General features: G+C 39.6%; 2 protein-coding genes across 2 annotated transcripts; both read right to left on the bottom strand.

Moving 5' to 3' along the window:
* Positions 1–663: 663 nt before the first annotated feature.
* On the bottom strand, positions 664–1,780 carry LOC141673823 (uncharacterized). Its single transcript, XM_074480561.1, has 2 exons — positions 1,005–1,780; positions 664–894 (listed from the first exon to the last, which is right to left on the bottom strand). Exons 1-2 carry the CDS (start codon positions 1,674–1,676, stop codon positions 799–801), a joined length of 768 nt encoding a protein of 255 aa, XP_074336662.1. The 5' UTR covers positions 1,677–1,780; the 3' UTR covers positions 664–798.
* Positions 1,781–2,463: 683 nt separating this feature from the next.
* On the bottom strand, positions 2,464–8,735 carry LOC141673817 (uncharacterized). Its single transcript, XM_074480553.1, has 4 exons — positions 4,629–8,735; positions 4,450–4,537; positions 3,970–4,097; positions 2,464–2,926 (listed from the first exon to the last, which is right to left on the bottom strand). The coding sequence occupies exons 1-4, from the start codon at positions 8,567–8,569 to the stop codon at positions 2,629–2,631; spliced, it is 4,455 nt and encodes a 1,484-aa protein (XP_074336654.1). The 5' UTR covers positions 8,570–8,735; the 3' UTR covers positions 2,464–2,628.
* Between the last annotated feature and the right edge of the window lie 302 nt (positions 8,736–9,037).

The raw sequence follows: 9,037 nt of genomic DNA, 5'->3' as shown, positions 1-9,037 counted from the left end.
ATTGCATATTTATAACTTTTGTCTGAGATGTTTAATTTCAGTTTTCATGAATAATTTGATTAGTAGCAAGTGCATGCAAATGAAAATGTTAAATATTTTGTTTTTCTGTTAAAAACACAAGTCACATGTAGCTGCCTCTCATGCATATTTCGTTTTGCTGCAAATTTCATGTTTGAGTCTCAAGTAGGCAATGTGCTGACTCGGCTGAGCTAGCAACTCTAGAATTTGTAGGATTACTTATCGTATTGTAAAACACCATGTTATATTTTATGTAGGTTTAACTCATATTAAGCAGATTTGCATTAACAATATCATTTAAATGATAAGTTTTGCATGGTTAGTTGTGAATGTTAAGTAGTTAAGTATCACTAATTAATTTAAATATAAGAGATTCGTTGCGGAAGTGCTAACACCCTACCTGGTTTAAACTAATTACAAGAGTATAAGATGTTCATTTTCTGTATGGACATATACTCTAAAGAAATGTTTAGTCTATGTAATGATTTGTGTTCTAAGTAGTTGGGAATTTAGCCATATTGAGAGATTATAAATTCATCCAGATCTTAAAACATGTGGAGAGGATATGAGCGCGCTGGGGATGTTAACATGCATATAGGGTATTAATTTTGCGGTAGCTGATAATTTGTGACATAGTTCTCAATCTTTTAGTTTGAATTGCATGGAGAATTATATATAAGAAATGGTTGAATTCAACTTTTTATTTATCATTCCTATGTCAAACAATAGAATCAATCTCTTGCTACAACATTCTTTGTAATATCGGACTTTTATCAGGGGCTACACTGTAAAAATCAGCATACTGACAGCCAACATTGCAGTAATTGCCTGTATTCCATGTTTTCCCGCTTGTTGCAAAAGTGTCTTCGCTCCGCTCTGTGATCATTTAAAGCAAAATTAAGCAACTTTGACGGATTAAATATGATATAATAATATGTAATGAAGGAAAATAAATTAGTTAGGGTGCATGGTTGTAATGACATTACCAAATTTAGAGTTGGTGATGGTGCTGGTGCTGTATCATCCGAGTCTGCAACTGTAGGTGGTGCTGGAGGGCTCTGTACTGTTGGTGCTGGTGCAGGGGCATGATGATGTCTCTTGTGCTTGTGCTTGTGCTTTTTCTTGTGCTTGCTAGGAGCTGGTGCTGGTGTTGGTGAGGGTAGTAATGTTGTTGGTGCTGGGGTTGGGGACTGGACTTTTGGGGCTGGAGCAGGGGCTGGTGGTGAAACTGGTGCTACCTTGGCAGGTGCTGGTGCAGGGGTCGCCTTCACAGGCGCTGGAGATGGCGGTTGCTTAGCTGGGGCTGGAGCTGAAACAGGTGGTGGTGGTGAGGCTGGTGCTTGTACTGGAGTTGAGGTAGGTGGACTCTGTGGTGGCTGTGGTGGTGAGATTTGAGGGGGTGGGACAATAGGGCTCGAAACTGGAGTTATCTTAGGTGGTGGTGCTGATGCAGGGGTAGTTGCCGGAGGAGGTGTTGCTGCTATTGTTGTAGGTGGTTGAGGTACTACAGTTGGTGCTGTAGATGGTAGAGGTGTCGTGGTGGTTGGCGGGGGTGTCACAATAGGCGTGGTAGGTGTAGCAGCTGGAGATTGTCCGTTAGCAATGGATAGCACAAGGCCAAGGCAAGCAAATACTCTGATCAATGTTAGTGAAGCCATTTGTTGCTGAACAAAATTGGTTGGAAGTCTCCGAGTTTATAGAAATTATGAACCTAAGAAAGGAGTTGTAGAAGTGAAAAGTGTGGTGAAACGTTGATTGGAGAAAAGTATCAATCATGATATGGTACAACATCCCACCAAAAAAGAGAGGCAGGAAATTTAAAACATTGAAGCATACATCTTCTGTAATGATTGAGCAACTGCAGATGTGGATGTTAAACAAAGAAAGAACTGGGTTTGATGGGGTCATTAGATATGGCGTAACAGACCAGCATGTTTAGCATTCAATAAACCTAGTGATGAATTGATGATACTGCTCATAATTCATCTATTGCTTTGCTTGTAAATTTGTCTACTTGCCTTGGCTTTGCGCCTTTCGTGCCAGCTTAACCTTTGGTTATCATCACTCTTCTCATTTCTAAACCAAGCTACCGTAAAACTAAATATGTTGCGGACACACATGTTGGTTTACAATTAAAAAAATCTCGCTGACTGGCTGTTTTATAGATTGACACACACACTAGTGAGGTTAAATTCGGGATAAATCCCTCCTCGAACCCTATTTACGAGTGAGATATAATAAGTATGCTTAATTTGGTTTATTTTTAGGTTGGTAACCAAAACCTCTTTAAGAATGATTTGAGCCCACCCCCACCTGCACAAATTGAAGCAAAAACCCGAGTTTATGCATGCTGAAAATACAAAACAAAAAGTGACCCACAGACACAGTACCCAGCTTCCTTCACCTTAATTCTAACAAAAGCCTGTCAATTGGTATTCCATCCAATCATACAAATCCTCATCATTCACTATTGAATTATATCGTTTCACTTTACCCTTGCATGAGACTTGTAATAGAAGCAACACCTACCTTAAACATGATCATTACAAAAATTTCTGCAAGGATTAACTTATAACCTCCACGTAGTAGAACATAATTCACTCTGATCTTTTACAAACAGAACATGATGTGGAAAGCATCGTGCATCTTGGTGAGAAGTTTGGAAGGACGGGTTGAGATGGGAAGACATGAAGGTGGTGGTGTTTCTGTTGGCGAATCTGGTTTCTTGTCCGGTTTCTTGTCTTTTTTCTTTCGCCGTAGTTGGAAAAACTGCTGCATAACGTCCGAACATTCTGAGGCCAATACCCCACGTCTAAGTTTAATATTTGGGTGAAATGGGTGAACCGGAGTAGCTGCCTTGTCTGCTGTTTCTGAGACACTGTGCCCTTCACCCCCACCGGGAAACAGCCTGCCAACAACAATTACAGGTGCATATTTGTTTATACCAAGAAAATTAGCAAAAACACAATAATACCAGGAAGTGCTAAAAACTCATCAATATCAAATCCAAAATTTAGGACAAGTATACAAGAAGACCAAAAGTTCAGAAATAAATTAGTGCATTTAATAATTTTCGGATATTCTTTCTTTGTTACCCTAAACTTGCACATGATGTGTAAATGTCTTTCATGAGACTTGAACTCCCGCATTTTGACCCTTACCACATGGGAAAAGCAAGAACGAGTACCTATTATCGGGGCCATGTCCCTGGGCTATTTCTATATTTTTGTATTCCAAAAATGGAAAACACAAACAGGATGTGTTATACTTTGGAGTAACTGGCTACAACTGTAAGCATTGGTAAATGGAAAGCACAAAAATGATGAACTTAATTTCAAAGTAACCTCACCCGCACCTCTAAACCAAAGTTATACAATTTTATATCATGCGACTGAAAAGCCTGGCTACAGTATGATATAGATTTTATTAATTAAGAACATTTCAGCTACAAGGTCCTTGAACATATTAAATTCTTTGACCGTTTGTCTGATTGGTAATAAGCATGCGATTCCAAAGCGAAGTTATAAAATCCTTAAAAAAATCCTAATAAATGAAATATAGGATGTATACATGTTTTGCGCCAATCACAGCACAAGACAGAATGAATACACACACACACACAAATAAAGAGTCTCGTTACACTGCCAAGATGAAAATCCAACTTGGGAACTTGTACTCTGACATGAATTGATTTTGTGATTACAACGTCTGAGTAATCATCATTGTTCAGGGTATACAGCTGAGTTCTACATGCAGAATAGAAACTGAACCAATCTTAAGCAAATAACTTGCATGAACTTGACGTTTTTTAAAATACACTAGATATTATAGTCTTTCAAACATAAGCATCTTGGCATTCCAGCTAAAATGTCCATTTCAATTACATAATGTCAATATAAACGAAGTCAATCATCTAGCATGACAGTAGAGAACCCAGTTTAAATTGCATACCTAATCCAGCTGCCATCAGCTCCTAGGAGTTTATTTGGAGCACCCCAAACAATAGTGTCGATCCTAGCTTGAAGTATAGCTCCGGCACACATTGGGCATGGTTCAAGAGTTACATATAGTGTAGTATCCTGATAAAAGGCAATGTAAATGTTGGGTAAATAACCATAAAATAACAGGTTTAGATGATTAAAAACAATTTCTTCTTACTCAAAACAATATAGTAAGATATACAATTAAGAAGTACAATATTCTTAAAGATTTTTAAGCTAAACGAAATAATTTAGTGTGCTGTAAAGTCCATTCAAACAATAAACCTTGATAACAAAATTGCAGCCGGCAGAGGGACTGAGAGATTAGGGAAGTGGTTGATTAATCCAAAACACAATGGCATACTCAGACTCTTGTTTTTACACATTACAAAGAGAAAAATGACCAACTAGTCCTTAATAATTTTAAATCTCAAACAGAAAGGAAAATCACCGCAAGCCTCCATGATCGAAGTATGTTCGAAGCTTCTCGAATACAAATCATCTCAGCATGAGCAGTGGAATCACGCAACTCTTCTACTCTGAAATAGAGATACAGACAGACAATTAACACAAGCAGAGGAAATTAATTGTACAAGAAATTCGAGGAATGCCCATCCCAGTGCAACTTACAAATTGTAACCACGAGCAATGATTTTCCCATGTTGTACCAGAACAGCACCAACAGGCACCTCCCAAACATCAGCAGCTTTTTTGGCTTCAATCAATGCTTCCCTCATGAATGTTTCATCATTTTTCCGCTGTTCAGTTTCAAATATATAAGCCTCTTCCCATTCATCAAATCTATCTTTCAGAACTTGTTTGGCCCTTTGAAATTTCCTTTGTTTCATTTCTCCAGTCTTACCCTCAGATATTAAAATTTCAGTCGCATCTCCAGAACCTGATTGGCCGGACAGACCTATTGTACCACTGCCTGATGCATTCTCTTTGCCAGCTTCTGAGATTTCTTGTGCAGTAGGGGTAGACCTATCTCTCAGAACTTGATTGGTCCTCTGAAATTTCTTTTGTTTCATTTCTCCAGTCCTACCCTCGGAGACTGAACTCTCAGTCACATTGATGGAACCTTGTTGCGCTGAAAGAGCAACTGTACCTCCGCCTGAGGCATCAGCTTCACCAGCTTCTGAAATTTCTTGTACAACAGGGGTAGACCTTCTCATGCGCATAGCAGGCAATGGAAGTGATGACTTGGGTTCTGAGACTTCCTGTACAATATGGGGATACGTTCTCGCGCTGCTAGCATGCAATGGAAGTAATGATTCAGGTTCTGAGATTTCGTGTACTGCGGGAGGAGACGCTTTCATGCTTTTAGAAGGCATCATAGGTGCTGATTCTGGTTTCACTATTCCAGAAGTACCTTCAGAATGTTTTCCAACAGTTTCTTTAACATCAAGTGACAAATTTCCTTGGGATGAGACACTCTCGTTAACTGAAGAAAATGGAACACCTGATTCCGCAACCTCTATCTTGTCCTTCGATCTCTTAAAGCCGAACAGTTCCCCTTGATTAAGAGCATGAAATCCTCCATACTGTTTCTGGTCAACAGAAGAGGACTCTTGCAGTACAGTTTCTCTTCCCTGAGTATTGTTCTCATCATTATTTTCATCTGGTTCGTGACCAGAAAACCATGCATCGGTGCTTGTAGACTGACCTGATGAACTTTTTCCACCAGCCCTCAAGTTATTGGTTTCGGAATTTGAAGCCCAGCGCAGTCGAACTATATCTGATATCACATTCCACATGGACCTGCCACTCCTCTTAACACCACTTGTTTCAGACGTAGTTGTGACCTCTGGCAAATCTTCTGTTTTGCTAAATTCCTGTATAGATGGACCAGTAACATCCCACATCTCATCAGAAGGCCCTTTGGCTCCAGATCCCTGAGACATGTCCATAGGATCATGGTCTTTTTGTTCATAATCACCAGAACTATGTAGGCCAGAGCCTTTTTGTTTATTTGACTCACTCTCATGCACCAACTTTCCTTGATTAGTTCTCTCCTTCTTGACTTCGGAAGTGGAAACTTCATGCCTTAACTCATCAACAAAGTCACCGACAAACTCCGTAGAGGATCGTTGCATTCGAGCTGCTGAACCTATAGCATCTTCATGAGTGAGAGACTTTACCATACTGTTATGAGTCCCACTTCTAGATCCACCAAGAACTTCATGCTGCGTATCTGGAGAATTATCTAACGCTGGCATGTATATTGTACTAGAGCCACTTCCAAAATTTTCGCTATGAGAATCATCAGTTCCATGCCAACCAGTTGGCTGTCGAGCTCTAGCTGTTGAACTTGAGCTTGTGTTATTACTTGGATCCAAATCAACCTGAGAGCCTAATCTGAATGATGAGCTTGAATTAAATGTCTCTTTTGACATCTCGACACGAGAACTTGTCATCTTAGTAGGCCGCTGGGTCTCTCTTGGTGCTCCTCTGCGCATGACCCTGTCATCAATAAGATTATACTTGGATTTGTCATCCAGTTTTACAACTGGGGAATACCTTTCTTGACTACCTCTTCGCCTTCCAGAACTAGAAGCTACTTCAGCATCAGTCTGACTTGGAAAGCTTTGGGGTTCCTTCATAGATCCTGTTCTTCTAGTAGCTTCTGGATATGAAGTTCCTTCAGACTCTAAACTTTCTATCCTTATTCTACTGTCAGATTTATTCTGTGAAATGAAAGTGTTTTGAATATTGATGTTTTGGGTATTTGATATTCCCGTCGGCTGTTGAATTTCTCCACTTGATCCAATTTGGATGGTTTTATGCTGACCTGCTTGGCCATGTTGCTCGATAGAATTATCAACTGATATTGGAACCAAAGTTTCATCATCTCTCAGGTTCTTCATTCTGGTTTCAGATTGTCGCTGTGAAATCAAGGCCTCTCTATTAATTTCTTGAATTTCTGATGACTTATCATGTCTCTGGTAATCCCTTCTATACTCTTCTTCTCTGGTAAGAAGGCTATCTGTTATAAGCTGTTCCCTAGCTGTATTCTGAACAAAATTTGAAGATCCATGTAAGCCTTCTTTCTTGCCACTATACTGGATTTGGGAGACAGAAGCTGTTTGAACAGCAGTATCATGGATGTCTGGGAACTCGGAAAACTGTTTATATTTTGTTCTCGACTCGGGAAGTACACCTACTTGTTGATTTGTGTGTCTATATTGCTGCCTTGTTGCATCAACATTCTCAACTGAACTTGACATTTCTTTTCTGTTATCATATTGCTTAAGCACATCGAAAGATTTTTCATTACCACTTTCACGGAAATCCGATAATCTTGAATTATTCCGATACTTGGTCTGTTCAATCAACTCTGCATCAAGCTTCTTCTCAGACTTTTTTCTCAAATTATAATCAACACCACCCGCTTCTGAGTACAAGCTGTTTGAATCATATCCCTTATCCAAGAAGACCTTCTGTTCCTCATCATAAACCCTTTTTCTATAAACATCCTCAGTGACTTCCCTATCATAACTACTTTCCCGGTGATCCCTCCCATGCCCACTTGATGATTCTCCCACAAAGCCAACATGCTTGGCCTGAACTTTTCTTTCATCCTCAAACTCGCCTGAATCAGACACTGAATAATAAGATGTACCTCCAGAACTTTGACTCCTTAGCCTACTACGACTGTCACCTCCAAAAATCGTTTCCCTACTCTCTTGCCTCCTTTCTTCTTTCTGTCTTGCATCGCTCTCACTCCTTAAACTACTACGACTCTCACCCCTAGAAAAAGTTTCCCTACTCCCTTGCCTCCTACCTTCTGTCTGTCTCGTATCACTCTCACTCATTAACCTACTCCGCCTCTCACCCCTAGAAAAACTTTCCCTCTTTTCTCTCCTCCTCTCCTCTTTCTCCCTCGCATCTTCCTCCCTAGACTGCAACTTCAAAAATTCCTCCTCACGTTTCAAAATACCCTTACGTACACCTGATTTAACATCTTTCGTTCGCCTCTTAACAAAAGAAGAACTACTTCCCCTCTCTCCGTCTTCAATTTCTTCCAACCGCACCCTCCTAACATTCCTCTTCCTAACACCTAAACACTCCTCATCAACTTCCTCCGTCAACAAGTCAAGTATAACTTCTGCATCATCCACATTACACCCATACATCCCCTTCCCTAACCTACCAACAAAACCCCTCTCCTCAAAAACACGCCTCTTTCGATAATCACCACTTCTCCCATCATCACACACGGGCACCCTCGAAAAACCCCCAAAACCACAACTCTTCCTAAACCCCACATTCCCACTAAAATCACACACGGGCAATCGCAAAAACCCCGTATTCAATCCCCCTAAAACCAACCTCCTACTAGGTGCAAACTGAATCAAACTAGACTGTCTCTGACCACACAAAAATGCATTACTTACAGGCACTCTATACAAAGAACTAGCACCACAACAAGCACCACAACAACATGAATTTGCAACTAAACTCTGATTAACATAACATCTATTATCACAACTATAATCATCAACATATGAATATGAAAAAGACCCTTTACATCTAACTGATACACTTGAAGTAACATAACAATTATACATTTTTTCTTGAATTTTCAAGAACTTTAAATAAATAAAAATGTCACCTTTATGTAAATTTGAGGGTTTTTTGAATAATTAAAGCTCAAATCTTGATGAGCTCCATGTGGGGTCTGTGTAGATCGGATTGGTTAAGTGATTGAGACTGAAAAAATTCATTGGTTAAAATGTGACTCAGTGGTTTTGTAAATGAATCTGTGTAAGTGGCTGAGTTGACTCGTCAACTCGGTTAGCTCAGTTAGCTTGGGTCTTGGGCTTTGTTTGATATTTATTAACTAACTTTTGGGCTCTGGTAAAAACAGATCACTCCATATGGCCCATCAGGACAAGAGTGCTTTTTAGCCCACTGAGAAAATCTAAGAGCTCATAATAATTAAAATAAAAGGATTAAAATTTTAAGAAAACTATGTCTACTTTTTGGTAAAGATTACTTATAGTGCGTTTGGCAAATTTTATAAGCTGAATTTATAA

This window comes from Apium graveolens, chromosome 1, assembly GCF_009905375.1.
Source record: "Apium graveolens cultivar Ventura chromosome 1, ASM990537v1, whole genome shotgun sequence".
NCBI classification, from domain to species: domain Eukaryota; kingdom Viridiplantae; phylum Streptophyta; class Magnoliopsida; order Apiales; family Apiaceae; genus Apium; species Apium graveolens.
Note: the sequence above shows the minus strand (reverse complement) of the source record. Positions and strands in the feature narration are given on the sequence as shown.

Excerpts from the sequence above, each read along its gene's own strand:
- LOC141673823 (XM_074480561.1), bottom strand. The coding sequence starts at position 1,676 with ATGGCTTCACTAACATTGATCAGAGTATTTGCTTGCCTTGGCCTTGTG. Across the intron at positions 895-1,004 it reads CATCACCAACTCTAAATTTG|AGCGGAGCGAAGACACTTTT; the intron begins GTAATGTCATTA and ends AAATGATCACAG.
- LOC141673817 (XM_074480553.1), bottom strand. The coding sequence starts at position 8,569 with ATGTATAATTGTTATGTTACTTCAAGTGTATCAGTTAGATGTAAAGGG. Across the intron at positions 4,538-4,628 it reads ATTGCTCGTGGTTACAATTT|AGTAGAAGAGTTGCGTGATT; the intron begins GTAAGTTGCACT and ends TCTCTATTTCAG. Across the intron at positions 2,927-3,969 it reads GCTGATGGCAGCTGGATTAG|GCTGTTTCCCGGTGGGGGTG; the intron begins GTATGCAATTTA and ends TGTTGTTGGCAG.